Source organism: Fusarium vanettenii, assembly GCF_000151355.1.
Source record: "Fusarium vanettenii 77-13-4 chromosome 14 genomic scaffold NECHAsca_23_chr14_3_0, whole genome shotgun sequence".
In the NCBI taxonomy this organism is placed as follows: Eukaryota; Fungi; Ascomycota; class Sordariomycetes; order Hypocreales; family Nectriaceae; genus Fusarium; species Fusarium vanettenii.
Window position 1 is genome coordinate 109,586 of NW_003315862.1, and position 19,939 is coordinate 129,524.

At 43.2% G+C, this 19,939-nt stretch overlaps 1 protein-coding gene across 1 annotated transcript; it reads left to right on the forward strand.

The window, feature by feature from the left end:
- Positions 1 to 2,847: 2,847 nt before the first annotated feature.
- NECHADRAFT_88463 (uncharacterized protein) lies at positions 2,848 to 4,239 on the forward strand (the record flags this gene model as incomplete). The annotated part of the gene is made up of 1 exon (XM_003044210.1): positions 2,848 to 4,239. One exon carries the CDS (start codon positions 2,848 to 2,850, stop codon positions 4,237 to 4,239), a length of 1,392 nt encoding a protein of 463 aa, XP_003044256.1.
- Between the last annotated feature and the right edge of the window lie 15,700 nt (positions 4,240 to 19,939).

The following is a 19,939-nucleotide window of genomic DNA, read 5'->3' on the forward strand; positions in this document are numbered from 1 at the left end:
AAATCAAAATTTGCAAACCCGGCCTGCATCGCCATTAAGCAATCCAGAAACATGAGAACCCGATCGCAAAAACAGTTTCCAAACCAGCTTTCTTCGGCTCACGAAGTCGACAATTCATCGAACGAGCATCGTGTTGAATGGGATTGCTCAGAGATCGACCATATGGAGTTTGACGAGTCGATAAACAAGTACTATGTCTTCCTCAAGTGGCCAAATGGCCAAGTTTCCGAACATGATAGAGAGGAGGTCTATAGAAGGTGTCCTCAACAGGTTAGCTCAGAAAACATCCCAACAAATCAAAAACCGTAATCTGACACCCTGATGACAGACAGGAGAGGCAACCCGACCACGGGTTGCGCAAAGGCCTTGAGGAACGAAGATGGCTGTGGCAGTTTGCTCGGCAATTGAGATGAGATATGTTGAAAACGGAAAAGCCAAGTGCAAATCTTGGTTTTGAGTGGTGTTGGCCATAAATATACACGCGGGGAGACCAGAACCCTCTCAGGGGTAATCCCGGCAGCATCCTCGAGGTGGTGTAGGAAGTGAGGGGTCATGAAAATGCAAGAGTGAAATGCCGTGCAATGGAGACGCAATCTTGCATCTGCAGAATCATGCATCTAGCATGCAAATGATGGAAAACATGCTCTGTAAGGTATGTGTGGGAAAGGACGGAGATGAAAACGTAGCCCCGGTTAAAGCACCCTCGCCAATGCCTCTTCGTTGGGCCCCTTGATGCGATGCTGGTCCTGATAGGCAAATCTGGACGGGCAGTCTGGCTGGACGAAAAGCATCATGGACATATCACTGCCCGTGTTTTGTCTGGCTCCCGAGAGGTTTGCGAGGGTTCGAGGGGCCATTGGGGAGGGGTGCGGGGGTACTTGAGGGGGCCTAGAGACCGGCCCGGTCCCCCGTGCTTGGTTTCGGTTGCACTTGGAAGACCAAGCACGGGGGGTACGTTGACTCAGGAAATGGCCGGTTGATTGAGGAAAAAGATACTTCTTTTTCTATATATTTTTATATAGAGAAAGAAGTCACTTTTTACTACATAAAATATATCTTCTTAAATAACTCAAGACTTTATTATCTAATATCTTTTAATAAGTAATTATATCTTTTTTATCTTAAGTTACTTAGATAATTTTAGACTTTGTAAGTTTTCTTAATTAACTTAGGTACTTATTTTTATTAAGAATCTCTATGGAAATAGAAGTATCTTTCTTAGTTTCCCTAATCAACCGACCATTTCCTTAGTCAATGTACCCCCCGTGCTTGGTCTTCCGAGCACAACGGAGTTGCGGAAGACCGAGTCACGGGAATAGGCCGGACTATAAGCCCCCTCAAGTAGACATAATACACTGGAGCAGTGGCTGTCGGAAACGATCCAGGAATATCTGATACGAACATTGAAGGTAATAGGATGGTAGATGCACGCGGTAGGGAAGAGTAGGTAGGAAGTGAGTGAGGTGACGATGGCTTGGTCTCTATATGGATATGGATGCAGGGGTAGTTCTCGCGGGCCGCAGCATCTGGAGTGCGGGGTTCGGCAGATCAGAGCCCAGACGACGGTCCGGGAAAGCTTCAGGTTTCAAATAGATGAATAATGCGGGGTTTGGATCATGAGCAAGGTCGATCTGGCGGCACAGGCGTCATCGAAAGTGATGTATGTCAAATGTCAGAAATGAGATGTGACTGTAGGGATGGAGTAGTGTCTTTTTCTGTGAAGCTTGTGAATGAAGGCGAAGTGCCGACGGCCAATTCTGCCAAAGGAGAGGGGTTCTTTTAAGTTTGCGGGGTGACGTTGGCCTTTTTCGCGTCCTTTCGTTCCTCACACAAGGCACACATCTGACCAGTCCGCGTTGAGTGGAGACACATCTGACAAATGAGAGTAGAGCTTTTAGAACTTCAACCGACCAATGAGAGGGGCTCTTTTAAGGGCAGTCGGGGGCGGGGCATAGACCTTTCGTTCCTCAAGGCATGCTTAGATTCTACGAAAGCCATATCAAGTTTGTTTAACACACGCGAGGTGTCTACAGCCTGAGCAGCTGAGAAATAGCCGCTTCGCAAAATGGTCTTGGAGTGCCAGTGAGACTCAAGCCCTCATCGCCTAAGCTATCGGTTTCCAGTGTTTTGGCGAGCTTTCATTCACCAGCTTCATCCATAATGGCACAAGGCCCCCAACGTTGATGAGTTGCCAACGAATCTCATCAGATTCATAATAAGACTGGTATTTTAATACGCTATTTACCGTACCGATACTCCCTTTACATCTGTAGAGTAAATGTCGCGCGTATTATTGGCTTTCGAAGATGGTGGTGGCGGAGCGTCAGAGCCGGTCTGACGTAGGTACGTGTTTGCGAGGCGCCACATCCAATTCCTTATCTTGTAATAGCAATGGTAAACGCATCTGCTGTAGTGATAGGCGCGAGAAACGGTTTGTGAAATTCAAACGTAGTTAAAAAATGCAAGATCTCCATTCAAAATGGTCTAGTATTGGATTAGATTAGGAAACGACCCAGGTAACGGCTCGACCCACTCGTCTGGACTGTCGCCGGACAAAATAGGCGGCCCTCTTCGCGTCATGAATTGGCCTTTGCTGTTATATCGACTCCCTCTGAGAGGAAATCAATGTCCTGTTCCCACCCCTTATGCATCAAGGACAGCCGCAGACTATTTCCGCGTTCCAAAACGAAAGACCACCTACATATACGCAGGGCGCAATGAGGCCGCATCATCTTCTTCCGACTTTTATTTCCCAAGCATGATATAAACCATCCACGGACCAACCTAACTTCTGCCATCAACAATACGAAGCGAGAGTCGCAAGCATCCACTCAGCCCGCCGCAAACATGTCTCAGAATGAGCTGCCGCCAGCAATCTGGCGTGCCAAGGTGGTCGAGCGAATTCGGCGTAGCACGAGAAAACAGCGCGAGGATTGGATCCGCGAAGCTGGCTACAACCTCTTCGGTCTCGAAAGCGACCAAGTCTTCATTGACCTCCTCACAGACAGCGGTACCGGCGCCATGAGCGACCGCCAATGGGCGGCATTGATGACTGGCGATGAGACGTATGCAGGGTCCTTGTCGTTTTCCAGGCTCAGAGACAAAGTCGAGCAGCTGTTTGGATTCGAATACGTCCTTCCCGTCCACCAGGGCCGTGCTGCAGAGCACGTTTTGTTCTCCCGGATCGTCGAGAGAAACAACGTCGTGCCCGGAAACTCCCACTTCGACACCACGCGAGCCCACATCGAATGCCAGCAAGCCACCGCCATCGACTGTCCCCTTGATGAGGCATTCTGCATCGACCAACCCCATCCCTTCAAGGGCAATCTTGACATCCAGAAGCTCGAGCATATCCTCGCGGCCGAGCCCAACAACGTCCCTTTCGTCCTCGTCACGGTCACCTGCAACAAGACCGGCGGGCAGCCGGTCTCGATCGACAACATGCGCCGCGTCAAGGCTCTAGCTCGCGAGTACGGCGTTCCCGTAGTTTTCGACTCCGCACGGTTTTCCGAGAACGCATGGTTCATTCAACAACGCGAGCCCGGTTACGCGGAGAAAACCATCGAAGAAATCATCGCGCAAATGTACCAGTATGCAGATGCGATGATCATGAGCGGGAAAAAGGACGGGATGGTGAATATTGGGGGCTTCCTGGCGATGAGAGACCAGGATTGGTTCGAGCGTGCCTCTGACAACGTCATCCTGTTTGAGGGCTACACAAAGTATGGCGGAATGGCTGGCCGAGACATGGAGGCATTGGCCGTAGGCCTCGGCGAAGCCACCTGTGCCGATCATCTACGCTCCCGTGTTGGACAAGTCCAGCAGCTCGGCCGCAAGCTCATTGACGCCGGAATCCCGATCCAGCAGCCAGTGGGCGGCCACGCGATCGTCATCGACGCGGCCGCCTTTCTGCCTCTTGTCCCTAGGGAAGAGTTCGTGGCGCAGATGCTGGCGGTGGAGCTTTATCTCGAGGCTGGTGTGCGAGGCGTGGAGATCGGCACCCTGATGAATGACCGAGACCCAATCACGGGACACAACCGTTACGCGAGGGCCGAGTTCATGCGCCTTGCAATCCCGAGAAGAGTTTACGGGAACGATCAGCTGGACGTTGTGGCTAAAGCTCTCATCGACATCTACGGACGGCGATTCACCATCAGTCGCGGTCTCCGAATTGTGAAAGAGGCGGATACTCTGAGGCACTTCACAGTGATTCTTAAAAGAGCGGAGGACGACTACTGAGAGGGTCAGAAGGTTGTAAGAAGAGTCCAGACCATGTAGTTCAATCGCACCTGAAAAGATCGGCTGAGTGTAGTTGTGTGTCTCTGAGTATCCCACGGCCTCCCTCTCCTCGTGTCTCTGAAAGCATTGACCCTCTGCTAAAGCCTAGCCATGGGAGGCATTTGGTTAAGCCAGGAATCAACATAGCAGCGGCGACACCCCAGGCAGCACATAGACCGCCCAAAAGATGCCATCAGTTAGGTGCTAGCATAGCACTAGATCCCCGCATAAACGGCTAATATAATGCTTATAGACCACCGATAAGATACCGTCCTATTCGGGCTACGCTATTACCGCGTAGTCGATTAATAAACCCCCCTTTTTCGCCATATTATCGCCACGTCTAAAGTTATACGCCTTTACCTTAATTAAGCTAAGCACTAATAGATCCCATATTAAAAATACCAAGTGATCCTATTAGCTAGCTAATATCTCTCTTCTATACCTTTAATCTATACCTCGTTATATATAAAATAGCTACCTCTTACTCGCGGCGATTTTAAAGTTTCTATATATTCTTATTAACTCCGTCATCGCGATAAATAATATAAGGGCCCTAGATATTATACCTTCCTATGATCCTCTTATTACCGCAAGAACTTATCTATATAATTATAGAGCTATGCTCGCTCGGTGGCTAAGCCTCGCTTTCCCGCTTATACCGCCGCCTTTGCGAAATCTGTATCCCTATCCTCTACCGAAACGACATTAAGAACTATTAATCTTCCTCCGTCTTCTATGCTATTATTCATAGCCGCGATAAGCGTAATACCCTAGCAATCTTAGCGGCCGCTAAGGCGAATAGGGTAGACTTCAAACGCTACTAGGATGCCCGCAAATATTACCCTCTATCCCTATATTATCTCGATGCGACCCTCTACTCCCCTCTGCGCTTAGCAGCCAGGAGGGGACGCAACGATATTATATCTTTTCTCCTCGATCACGGCCTTCTGCCTAACGGCCTGGGGGATATAGATACCTCTAAGAAAACACTGCTTATAGAAGCGATTATAAGCTACTAAGAGTTAATAGCGATTCTGCTTGTCCGGCGCGGTGCCTCCATAGGTCTCCGCCCTCTAAACCTCGAAGCCTTTAAGGCGGTAATATAAGGAGACCTAGTATATCTCGTGAGAGTTATTATTAAACGGGAGGATCTAGATATTAACGCTAAGGTTAGCCATAAATATATGCTATTAGTTCTAGCTATTTGCTATAAAAGGGAATAAATAATCCGCGCTCTGCTGAGCATGGGAGCCCAGGCGATGCCAGCGATGAGGTAGTTCTGCTGAAACTATGCCTTTATCTCTATTCTATAGATACTTAACTCTGGTTCTATACTTATAAGCGAGACCCTAAGTATCGACGATATTCTTAAGCTCGCCGCTCTAATTACTACGCAACGAGTATCGCTAGTCTATAAAAACTAGTAAGTCTTTGCGCTAGAAAGATTCTTAGAATTGCTTAATAAGACTAGGCCCTAGGACTGCAGTAGCTCTATCTATTCCGCTAGGCAACCAGCTTGCTTTCTCGATGCTCTTCTATAGATAGTCCTTTCGATTAACTATACGAATAAATATCTTACTATATTACTTCTAAGGAAGGGTACTAAGATCTATAGTAGAGTCTTTTCCTAGCTATTAGAAATATTAAACTCGCCGATTTTTAATAAGGATAAAGTGCGGTACTTATGTCGATACCGCGGACTATTGTATTACTTTGACTTTATATACTCCTACCTTCTATCCTCCTTAGCTCAGTTAAGATAATCGGTAAGAGATAACTTCCTTAAGTATATGCCCGATAATGCTATGCTGCTTATATAGGAGCTTAAGCAACGCGGCATGCTATTAATAGCTAGCAGCCTTGAAGTAATGGGCCGTTAGAAGTTAGAAAATAAATAGTTAATAGAAATAAAAAAAATTAAAAATAAAAATAAAAATAAATAAATAAATAAATAATAAATAACTAAATAAAAATAAATAAATAAATAAACTACTAATACTATCCTAGTACTATTCTACTAACCCCCTATAACTGCTCCTCTAAGGATCGGCATATTATAGTTCTTACTTCACGCTAATGCGGATTAAGATAATAAACGAGAGTCTATTATTATTATTAAAGGGAGTTAAGTGCTTTGCTATCTTATATATAAGTAGGTTGTGCTTCTTTCCGGCTAACGAGGTTAACCTGTTTTTCGTTTATAAGAAACCCGCTATTCTTATTTTATTACTTGCGCCCTAGGGTTTTATATCTAATATAAAATCTGCCGCAGGCTAATAGTATTATCGTTATCTGTACCCTAGTCTGCTCGTCGACGTAAAGTATTACCTAATAGGTTGAAATGCAGTTAGCTTTTATCTATTTTTTTTTATTAATATAATCATTCGAGTATACCTCTACGGTGCTATAGATATTAACTAGTCGTCCTAGATTCGATGCCTCTTTATAATGCTTCTCGCGGTTAATAGAGACTAAGGAAGGTATATCTTAAGTGCATGGAATAATATCCGTTGATGTATCTAATTCCGAATCTGGGATCTCTATCTCTGCCTCTAATGACGCCTCTTCGGCGGTATTAGATATTCTATAGCTCGATGTAGCATAATGCCTCGAGCCTGCAGCCTAGTACCGCGGGGCCTTTGGCCTTCTTCTCTTATAAATTCGGCTTCTGCGACCCCTTAGACCCCTAAGCCGTCTTTTAGGGCTACTAGGACTATTTTTCTTACCTTTAGTTCGAGCTAATAGATTTATTTTAGATATCTGCGACTTAGGTTACGACGAGCTATATATGTTATTTTCGGATCTATCTAGAGAGTAGATAGAAGTAGATCTAGACTAGATAGATACCTAATTATCTTAAATAAATAGGTTAATTAAATAATTTATAAAAAGATAGAGGGGAAAAAGTAATAGATCCGTAAGATAAGAGATAAAGAGGATTAACTTTATTATTTACGAATAAGACGGGTAGTTCGCCTTTTTAAATGCGTCCCGTCGTTCTAATAAGACTATGCTTAGATGCATCAGGAAACCGGCGGAAGAATAGGTTCGCCGCTCTACTCCGGGAACGCAACCTATCTTCCCGCAGGCTCCGCCATATCATACATAGCGATAACCCTAGAATACTTAATAAAGAGAATAAGGCATGCCTGAACATAGGCCCTCGGAAGTAATTAACTCTATAAACAACTAGCCTCATAGATTTATTTAAACTTTACTATCTTAATATATTAACCCCATAACTACCCTACGCTTTAGATAGTTAATAGCTAGGGAGTCGGCCCTAATCGCCGTTAGCTAATTAATATGCTATAACGAGGGAGAATTTCTTTCCCGTTAGAATATTGTTAATTAGATAGGACTAGCAGGCCCGCTAAATCAGCGGCATTTTCACCGCTATAGATCGCCTCGCTCGCATATTAATTGCCACGTAAGCTACTACGTAGACTTAAGCTCGAGACGTCTAGACTTTTTAAGCATTTCTACCTTTTTACTCTATTATGCATGTTTAGGAGTCTAGCTCGCAGCCGCGCTTAGCGGGACTACATATTATTAGCACTCCTTATATACATAGGTACTAACGATGCTACCTCGTTCACCTCGCTTACCTCTATCTTCTTATTTCGTGGAACCCTATCCTTCCCCTCTCTCTCCCCCCCCCTCCCCCCTTTCCTCCTCTATTACTCTCTAGGCTTATAGCCCTAGAGATGCTTGCGCTCTGTAGCCTACTAACGAGCCATAGCCTCTACCTCGATGGCCTATCGCGATGTATTTATGCCGTGCCTTAATCCTGCTTTGGATATCAGCTCGTCTATAGACCACTTCTTAAGAGGCTTGAGCTCGAGCGGGTCGCTGTTTAAGTCGGTGAATCGGTATCGGGAACCCTGGTCCAGAGGCATCATAAGCCTCCAAGGGGTATCTATAGATATTACGGAGAGTATACTAGCCCCGCTGTTAATGATGCTAAAGTTCTAAGCGCGCCGGCCGTTATGAGTATCCTTATATAGTCGGATGAATAATTAGCCCTCGTAATCCTGGATAAGGTCGGATGCTACGGCCGCATCTCTACCATTAAGCGAGCCAGTACTGACCAGGAGGTTAAGAATAGTCGGGAGGATAGATAGAGAGGTAGCGAGGGTATTATATTGCACCCGGGGAATATAGGGGTATCTGAAGGTAATAGGCACGCGGAAGTTGCTAATATGGCTATTCTAGTAGGTCCCCGTCTTAGAGGTGATATTTTCCCTAAATGCTTAGCCGTGGTCTCTGACGAATATAAATAGCGTCTCGTTAGCGATACTATAATTATTAAAGGTCTATAGTAGCTCGCCTAGCCACTTATCGGTGAATCGCATGGCGTTTAGATAGCTATTAAAATCGCCGTGCTATGCTATCGTCCCGTGCGTATTAATATACCCCGTAGACTAGAAGGCCCTCGGCACTCCCTAGGGGTAATAGGTAGTGCTAGTAAAGTAGGAGAAGAACATGCGCCTGCGTTATTCCTATGCTTTCTCGATATAATCGCGAATATAAGGTCTTAGCATCGTCTCGGGATATCTAAAGTAGTTAATCTTCTCTAAGATAGCGCTGCCTTTAGCGTCCTGCTTAAGCCGCTTCCTAGTAACGATATAGTCGAAGCTAATCTTGCTATTGAATTTATCCTATTAGTCATACCTATTAGTCATAGATTAGAAGAATATAGAGAGCTATTACTACTCTAAGAAGTTATCCGTCGACCTATTCTCCTTAAGTTAGTTAAAGAGGTTTAGGATCTAGGGTATACAAGGCTAGTAGCTCTACGCCTCGGACTCTTCGAAGTTATTAACCGGCAAAGGCTAGACCCCGCAGAGGATAGCGGCCATACTCTTAAGGGAGAGAGAGGCTATTATTAAGGCGCTGACTATGTTAATACCGCCGAATCTATGCTGCATTATATTATTCCACTCCGGAGTAGGCACCTAACCGAAATATATGCCGTCCCCTCTCCTCTAGCGTCTAGACTTGCCTGTAATCCTTTTAGCGATTAGGCATAGATAGGAAAGCCTTATATTAACTTTATCGTCGTCGTCTTTACTCCCATAAGATCTCGCGATTATCTAATAAATATCGGAGCCCTGCTATAGAGGAAAGAGCTCCTCGCGGTAGCTCTCTAGTATAATAAGCACGACGTGCCTAATTCTAATGGATCCGCCGGCAAATATAGGCTTTAGCGTGCTTAGGACGTCGCTATCGTGGTTCGTAATCTTAAGTAGATCACCGATAGGGTTATAGAATTTGCTATTATATTATTCGTCGTAGTAGCTACGGCTATCACCGCCGCCGGTCTCTTTAGCACTTTCCTACGTCGAGTTCTTCGCGGACTACTTAGAAAAGCCGGGGGGCAATACTTTTGGCAGCCATGGAGGGCGGTATTGTCGATATTGCCGCGCACCGCCGCTATTACTTCCTAGCGCCTACCCTCTAAAACCTTCTCAGGGGCTTTCCTACCTCGACTCTTCTATAAGGTATGGGAAAGGCTATAGGTTTCTATCTCGCATAGCCTACGTATCGCCGCAGCTATTCGCCGCTGACCTAAGGCCCTCAAGCATTACTACAGGGAGTATCTCTGCTATTATAGAATACGGCGATAATAGACGATAGATAGCCGTCAGCGTTAAATATGCTAGGACGGACTAAACCTAGTAGCTTCCTTTGCGAGAAGCACCCCTCTGACCGCCTCTATGGTTAAAAGTTAAGCGTCTTAGTGCTATATAGAAACCGTCGTCGCGGCTGGATTCGCAGTCTAGATTATCTAATTAAGGTGACCTTCTGACGTAGCGAGAATAAGAGGGGATTCCTATGCTATTAAAGACTTATAAGACTCAACAGGCATCAGCTCTAGCTCGGGCAATGTATAATATAAGAGGCAGGAAAACAGGTACCACCTACTACTCGACATAGGCACGCTAGTCATAGGCACGCCAGTCATAGCCAACAGCGCGCCAGCGGTTCTATACGCGCTTTCCCCGGCAAACCAGGACATAATAACAACAAGAAGGCTAGATGCGAGGACAGCATCCATCTCATTAAGCAAGATCCTAAGGCCATCTTTATCATAGGCATATCTTTAGGCGTCCTTCTACTTAAATTCGCTGCCGGTCTTATAGAAGAAGCCAAGTTGCGAGGATACAGCACCTAAGAGAATAAGGCTAATTATCTAGGTATCAATAAATAATAGCCAAAGCAGGTTTATGAAGAACATACGAAAATAGATATCCAATAAAGCGACCTAGCTTCGCAATAACTGCCCTACTACGGCGTATTATAAGACGTGATAATCTAATAATCGCGATATCGGGCAGGAGTAGCGAGGGTAAGAAGAGGCCAAAGTTAACTATTAGCATAGTCTAAGCATAGATAGATAAATAAATCGACTTAGTTAGAACTAAGGATATAATGATAACAGAGAAGCAAAATAATATAAATTTCGTATATATCTTAAGAAAGTTACCTTACTTTAGGGTATATGCGATATATTAAATATGGCAAAGGACGATCTAGTTAGTCAGTAGAATACTAGGTAGACTAATAGCACCGTCGAAAGGGAGAAGATAAGGAAGAATAGTTTAAATAGTAAGAAAACCAGAGCTTTTATACCGGGGCCATAAGGGTAAATAAACGACCATATTATAAACGGCTAAAACTCGATATTGTTTAAAAGCGCGACGTAACTAAGGCATAGATAGGGCCTAATAGGTAGGTTCCGGGCACGGTAGATCATTCCGGCCAATTACCTACCACACCTCATGCTTATATGGGTCATTCGAGGATTATATAAGTCTTAGGGAGGCTCCATAAGGAAGAGATCTAATTTTGCCTACGCACAGTAGTAAAAGGGCCATAAATAGACATCACGGCACGCTATTAGGCAGATAGGAGAAGATAAATCTTAACCGTTTTAGTCGATTAGGAAGACCCATAGCTAAATAGATACCGCAATATTAGAAACCTTCCCCCTATTAATAAATATATGCCCTATCCTTATATACGGCCAGTTCTAGCTTTTAAGTCTCCCGCGTAATAATTCAAGTTATTACCCTACTACTTATCTAATCTCCTACCCTATTATAATAAGTATATAATTAGCTACCTATTTCGATAACTAGGAGGCTAATATCGTTAATATCCTTCTTAACTTTAAAATAAGACGGGCGAGGATAATAGTATATATTTAAGTCTATCCTTAGCGGCTAGTTTTCGGCCCCGGTACCATACTATACCGTAGAGGGAGTCTATATCGACAAGTTTAATATTATAACGCTCGTCACGGAGGCATTTAAGCAGGTAGATACCCTTAAACCCAGCAACCATAATAAGGGCACCGAGGATAGTTTCTTTGCCGCATATGCTAGTTTCATAGCAGTAAGGACTTAATATATATATGTAATAATAATATGTGCACTGATTGTTCCTATTATAGACTGTGTTTCTAGGCTAAATGCTACCATATAGAACAACGGCGGCAGCGGCGATAGCGGCGGCGATAGCGATAGCGATAGCGACGGCGAAAGATATAGTCACCATAGGAGCAATATATACAGCGCAAAAGACCAAAATAAAGTCTATATTTAAAGCGTAAGTTATATATAGTATATTTAATTAAATAGTCTATTACTAGATCTAAGGCTACTCGGAGCGGCCTAAAAACCCCGATATTAAGGGACTAAAGCATATAGATATAATAGGCGGCATAGTATATAATATAAAAAGAAATATAAAAATAAGAAAAGAAAGTATATTAAAGATTAGTAAATATATATAGAGCGATAAGACCACGAAGAGAGTAATACTTTAGCGTCGTAATATTATATAGATACGCTAAATATACTTATTATGATTACTATTAAAGTAGGGAGGGAATCTATTATCCTTCTATCTATCATGTTTGCCTCTATTAGATTAAAGACTTAAAGACCGAGTTATAAAACCAATCAGGAAGCTTCTACTTATTCCAATACGCCATAACGCCGTTGCTGCGATTGTTAGGCGGTCCGGTCACCGTTAACCCCGGACTGCTTAGACCCGTGTTTCCTAGCGCTGACTCGCCCGCCGCGATTGTGTATTAGGCGGGGGCCTAAGGGGTACGTAGCTCTAGATGGGCATATACTGCTAGGTTTCGCCACAGCAGATTTCGCACTATGGTCTACTTCTTTATTTTATAGGCCTTTGTTTTTATAGCTTGCTTTCCTTTCTTAGAGGGGCGTCGAGCCAGCTCGCTAGGAATTACGAGCTACCTTCTAAGAATATCTCGAATCTATATCGCTACTATTAGCTATGTACTAAAACCTCTCTATACTTCGACTTATATGTACGATTTCGCTTCCTTTTAGCAGCAGCTCGCCGTTAGGGACAAAGACTAAGCTATCCTAGAAACTATAGGTCATATTAAAGGCAGCATAGGCATAGAGTCGTAGTTTCTACGAGAGTTAAGGTTTTTCTATTATCCCTCTCTTACACGCCGTTTAGCTAGCCGCAATATAGTATGCCAAGGTTATGTAAAGTGCAATTAATTAAGGAAGAGAAAAAAGAAGGGGGGGGCTTGCCTATTATTATTAAAATTAAAGCCCACTAAGGGCACCTCTGTTTTTATATAGGACTTTATAACTAGGATCTAATATGAGATAGGAGCTTCTAATTACCCACATAGGCCACTATGGGCAGGCTTCTTTCGGATTTCGGATAGTACTTTTCCTTAAGAATGGGGCTCCATAGATGGCTATATATATTATTATCGAAAATAGTTCTTTTTATTGGATTAGGTTCCTCTTAGTGGGACCGCTACCCTCTCCCCCGCTTCTCTACTAGTGGAGCTTACCTACTATAACGGACGGCTCTTATTCGGATAGCCTATAGTCTATTCCGGACGGTCCGCGCTTATCTATGCTGCTCTACATTGCCGACTATGTTTAATTTGCCTAATTTAGAAATAGCGCCGCCGCTATTAAAAGGGCTTACTAAATCTCATTTTAATCAGCCGTCTTATTAGCCCGGGTATTATCCGAGGCAAAATTATAATAGGTAAGACTAAGATAAGATAAAGTAAAAGTAGTATCGAAACTTATCCCCGATGCTTTACCGACGTTTAGTTTATTACGGTAATAACTAAATATGCTATAGGTTAATTTATTTACTCTCGTCTTTATTAGTATCTTCGGCGAAATAGTCTACTTAGAGTAAATTACTTTAGTTTTTTTTAGTTTTTTTTTTTTTTTTTAAGGTTTTTTTCCCTCTAGATATAAGGTAAGCGATAATATTTGGATACCGCGATGCCCTTTTGATATTAGCAATAGGTAAGAGTAAAGTTACTATCGGGGATAATCTAGGCTAAGTAATCTAGAAGGGAAAAAAAAGCCTAAATAGTATACTACGCGAATCCACGTATATCTAACTAGGGCTTTAGACTGATTAAGTGAGTTTTAGCTTTAGGCTTAGACCGCTAGATAGGGTAAATTAAAATAAGGTCGGGCTAGTTCGCAATGGTTATTCTCCGATAATAACCTAGCCCTCCATACATAGCGGGATAGCTTATTGCCACCGCAACGACGTGGGGGACTAACGAAAAAACGGCCAGATATTTATTCTACTTTATTAAACCGCCGAAAGAGGTCTAGTCGCCGAGTATATTAGTACTTAAATAAGTTAGATACGAAAAGTCTAAAAAGGCTACCTGACTCTGTTACGTGAGTAATCTCCGGTTAACTCTTATTCCGTTTCTTTCCTCTTATCGTCTGGCGCTTTTCCTCTTCCTTCCTAGTAGCCTACCCTACTTTTGCTGTTATAATTAATAAATTAAATCGCTAGTGCTATGGAGCCGAATGTGGATATAGATTATGTCACTCGCATATTATAGGGCATTATATGATGAGATAGGGAGGCTAAAGTCGACGACGTTAGAGAATAGTCGCGGGCCAGGCAGGCATGGTCTTAGCGGGCTTAATTATAGCAGGCTTATCTCTTAAGCATGTAGTAGTAATTTAGGTTATGCTTTAGTTTTTAGTAGCGAAAAATAAGGATAAATAGCAGGCACGATTATAAAGAATGCTAGTAATAGCCCATAGGTATCAGTACTATATCGACGGGCAGGGATAGGTAGCTATTGGCTTATAGGCGGTAATAACTACTTTAGATACTCTATTATTAAAGCTAGCTAAGTAATAGAAAAGGGCCGCGGGGCATAAGATAGATATGCATTATAGTTACTATGGTAGAGGATAGCGGGAAGGGATGGCTATTAAAGGCTTCCTTAGCGGAAGTAGGACTAGGATAGAGCAGGACAGGAGGAGCGGGGCATAAGGAAGAGGAGCGAGGCAAGAGGAGGAGGAGCGGGGCAGGAAGAGCGGGGGTAGCATAGGATAGCAAGGGGTAGCAGGGGGTAGCACGGCCTATTCTAGCTCTTCTAGGTATCTAGATAGAGAGTGCAAAGACCTGTGGGCCGGGTAGCCAAAGGGCCCTTAATAGCTGCTTAACAGCGATAAGTTACACAGAGCAGGCCCAAGCAGGCCCAAGCAGGATAGCCTAATAAGGCCTCTAGGAGGTTATGGGTATAAAGGGAAGATTTTAGATAATTTCTAAGCTACTTAGCTAAGATAGGCGAGGTCTTCTAGCGCAACGTCGACGTGTATTTAAATTTCCGCTCATCGTCCCCTCCTCACTCCTGCTTCTCCTTCTTCTTTAATATACCCTCACTAGGCCACAGGCTTAGCGAGGGGTATTAGAAGACGGAGTTTACGCAATAAAGCTCGAATGACCTAAAACTAAGGCACGTCCTAAGTCACTAACTCATTCGGAGGGGCATTATATAAGTAAACAAAGTCGAGATCTAGCATTTCAGGGGAGGGATAAGACGGCAGTAGTCAATAGAAATCGGCGCTAACTATGATTGACGAAGCCAAAGCTAGATAGACGAGGCGGGGGGGTAGCCGCAAGGTCATCTCAGCACGCGATGTCCTATAGTAGATATTCCACTCTGACTTATCCTTGGGGAAGACTTTGACAGCAAAGCTTCAGTCTTAGAGGTCTATTAATAAATCCTAGTAGAGACTTTCCTAGCCGAGCTTCATAGTTCAGCTATGCTTTTTTTTGCTCAGCTGGATGCTATTGCAATAAGGCATTATTACATAGCTATTCTAACAGGTCCTAGTGAAGACTTTCTCAGTGAAGCTTCATAGTTCAGCTGGGCTTTTTTCGCCCAGCTGGATGCCACTGCAACTATGCTTTGGCCATTCTAATAGGTCCCTGGTGAAGACTCTTGCGGGGAAGCTCTATAGTTCAGTTAAGTTTTCGTGCTTATCTAGATGCTATTGCAATAATAATGCATTGTTGTATTAGCTATTCTAATAGGTACTAATAAAGACTCTCTTAGTGAAGCTTTATGGTTTAGTTGGGCTTTTACCTAACTAGATGCCCTTATATTGTTACTTTAGCTACTTTTACTGTTTAGTTGAGCCTGCTTAACTGGATGCCCTTGCAATAATTTATTAGCCACTTTTACTATTTAGTTAAGCTTTATTACTCAGCTAGATACCCACTTTGACCTATTAAATAGTCTACCTATTCCCAGGTTAAAGCTAGAGTGGGTACTTATAACCATCGGATATATTAAAGAGTCGACTGCCGATACCTAACTAGATGCCCACGATAACTAGACGTATTAAATAGTCGACTACCGGTGCTAACATGGGCTATCTATAATCATGGACTCTATTCAAAGTTAATACTAGAGTAGATATAACTCTTTTCTTTTCCTTTACTTTTCGTTTTTTTTTATCGTTTTTCCTCTTATTTCGTTTCGTTTCGCTTCTTTTTATCTTTTTCTTATTTTTTTTTTCTTTTTTTTTTTCCTTTTTTCTTTCTTATTTTTTTTCTTCTTTTTCTTTTTTCATCTTTCTTTCTCTCCCTCCATCCCTATATAAACTCCATAGTATTATTATAACCTCTATACTTCGCCATTCCTCTATAATCTTCGTAGACATAACCCCGCCGTCCCTAACGGTTCGTATATAGCACGGTAGCATCGCACCGGTCGTTTAACTATACTATTATATTTAAATTGCACCGGTCGTTTAACCGCCCCGTCGCGTCTAAATCGCACCGTCACATCTAAATCGCCTCTCCCTATCCGTTAATTCCCCCTCTTGGCTATACTGTGCCCTATTTTGGCTTTTCCTTCCCCCACGCCCTCTATTTGCCTACTCCTCCTTCGTCCTATTTCCGCCGCCAAGATGACCCATCTCCCATACTAGCTGCCGATTAATAGGACTAATTTGGACGTCGCTATATAACTAAAGCCAAATAGCACCGCTTGCTTATCGGCTCACGCTACGGCACCCTCGGCGTATAGACGTGGCTGGTTGCGGCCTATCGCGGCATATATCCCAAGCGGCCAAATCTGCCTCTGCCTCGTGTGAGAATCTATCTTGCTAAAACGGCCTATATTGGGCTCCCTGACGCCAAGGAAGTAACAACGCTCACTTCTCGTACTCCCCCCTTTTAGCATTAACCCCCGCCTAGTCTTATCCCGGAACGGCCTCTCCCAGACGGCCGTGGGCGTCTTATGGAATAAAGAATATAGTAGAAAGGCCTGCTTTATGCTAGCGCCCTAATCGGACTCTTTATAGCTATCTCGTCGCAGCCGCTGGCCGTTGCATCATGGATACCTAGTCAAGAGCAGGCATCAGCTAACTATGAACCTGCTAACGGACTAAGCTAAGCAAGGCCTTCACGGGGGCAAGCTTGACTGCCCTTCACCGGAGGACCTAGAGATGGCCGTAATATGCTTTATGCGGTCCCGCGATATATCTTAGTAGATAATTTAGTATCTCGGGGGAAAACCTTATAATGAGCATAGGTCGCGCACTTTGAACCAGATAGGGTCTCCTTAAAAGGCCAACTAGTCCTAGGAATAATAACAACATATCTCTTTGGGCTCATGCCTCTATTATTCTAGCCATCTAGTTATATCCATAGCTAGTGCTAATAATCTGATTAGACTTTTAATAGCATCCTAAGACGACCGGCGATTTCTTTTCTAAGGCCGGGTCTATACTATGAGAATAGCTAACTATATTCAAAAGGCCAGAACTACGCCGCCACGCATTAACCGCTAAACCTAGGCCAGTAGTAGTCCGATCCGCCACCTGACCTCCTGAGTATATTACCTATATCTCGTTCCCGTAGATATACACCCAGAAAAGGGCGCTCATTATATCCTATAAACCTCGCATCTCCTATATTATTATAATCCTTAATGAGACTCGGCCCTAAGACCTAAAGGTCCTACTAAAGATTTATTCGGGTTCCTCTATTGGTCCTCTCCTATATTATTAATAGTGGCCTAAGTCTTTCGCAAGCAGTGCAATGCCGCTATCTCATCCCTCTACTATACCTCGATACTACGCCTAGCCTTCCCCTACCTAGAAGCTGCTCTTTCTACGCGAGTTAAAGGCAAGGCTTATACGACTTATACCGAATCCTTTTAATATATAGCTATTATTTAGCATTTGCTTAGTCGCGTTTATTATTCGGCCGAAGATAGGTATAGATACTTCTATTACTATATACCTAGCTTAAGTAATACGAAGTTATTAGCTTATAGAAAGCACTTTAAGGCTACTTTTTAGCGATATATTCCCTTTCTAACTTAATAATATATAATATTTAGATAGTAAATCTCGGTATAATACTCGGTTTCTCTGCCTCTCTACATATCTAGCCCTTTTTCCTTCGTTCTTATGTTTCGATTATCTAATAGGACTATCTGCCTGCGACGCTATGCTATCACCGCCGTTATATTTTAGCTCTATAGTACCTAGAAACGCCGTATATACTTTAGGGGAAAAAAAAAGGGAAAAAAAAAAAGGCCTACCTTCGCAACTATCGCAGGCCATATATAGGTTAAAGGCCTAGGATACTTCCCCTTAATACCACAATTGGATTAGGTTTTATTATATGACTTTACTATCCCCCCGGCATAAAGGCTATAATTTACCGGCTTATTCGGTGATTTATGCTTAGTATCGGCAAGTCTATACCTATCACGTCCCTTAGCTGCTTGTTTGCGACCCCTACCTAGACCTGCCTTACTAAGCAACTTAGATAATTCCGATTCCTTCTAGCGGCACAGCCGCGGGATCATAGCGATCGCCATAAGGCTAGTATACTATGAACGATAAGAAGGGTCAACCATGCGATGCGGAAATTAAGGACGCATACATTCGTCGACATATAGGAGAGGATTTTAAGCTAGCTCTCATCTATAATCTATTATACAGCTTAAACGCTATTAATCATAATAATCGAGTAGGTAATAGTATTTAATCCATATAAGTATCCTACTATTAATGCCGACTACTTAGCTAAAGTTTTATGTATAGTAATAGAATAGCTATTACTTAGAAATCTGAATACCGCTGGCCTCGCATCGTAATTTATTTTACCGAAGCATCTTAGAGCATAAGTTTCCATAAGCAAATTCCCAGACAAACCCCTAGCTTATAGTGCTACATTTTTCAGTTCTAGCCCAACTATCCCCTTCCGGGTCGCGTAATTAATATACGAGTAATAACTCAGACTCTAGTAACTATGGTATCTCAATTCGGCCGGATAAAGAAGTTTACCTCAGCTAGGTGCATAGGGCACTAGGTCTTAAGGTGGATACGAGGCTAGACCTAGCGGCCTTTATCGGCTACGCCGTTAAGGAGGACATACGATACCAAGGATAAATAGAGCGAGAAGATCAATAACTATGGATTTACTTAACAGCGTCTAAATAAATCATAGTATAAGCTTAGTATAAGCTTATTAGCGTTATTAAAATAAATAGACACAATTCTTTAAAAGGGGATCTCCCTTATAAGCAGGAAAAGTCTTAGCCGCTCCGAGCTCTTCACCTCAACTATTCAGATATCCTCGGGTCTAGGTAGAGAAGAAAGGCAGACTAAACTGCCTATTAATACAGAAGACAAAATACGTAAGTTCCCGCAGGTCAGTAAGACCCTCCGGCAGGTCGCCGAGGGTCAAGTAGCTCCTCTTCGCCCAGTCGCATATCTAAGCTAATACACTTCGCTAGCTAATTTCCTTACTTAATAAAGATAGAAAGAGGAATCCCCCCACGCTAGCTAATAACCTCGCTTAACTTTAGCTAGCAAGTGGGATAGGCTTAGAGAACATTGCGAGGTTCTTATTAGATAATTATCGTGCTATACTCTGCAAGTATCTGGTCGACGAAAAGCTAATTATAATATAAGAGCCTATAGCCTAGTCCGATGAGAAGAGCATCGGTAAATTTTTCCTACTAAAGAAGCTCCTCGAAGTAAATAAGTCCCGCTAATAACTTCTATAAGAAGCTTAGTAAATATTTTATAAGGAGAATGCCTTTATAATCTCTTAGATTAGCTTTTCCCGCTTCTTAGATGATATACTAAGAGACTAGATTAATGCCGCCCCGGTAGAGTCGCTAATGCGTAACCTAACCATTATAGTCGAGAGGCATAAGTGCCAGTATAGGCAACTAATAAAATACATAGAACACGCTTCGCACTTTAGTAAGCTACCTTAGCTATAGAGGATCTCATTTAAATAGCATAGCCTATTTAACGGGGCGGGCGCAGATATATCCGGC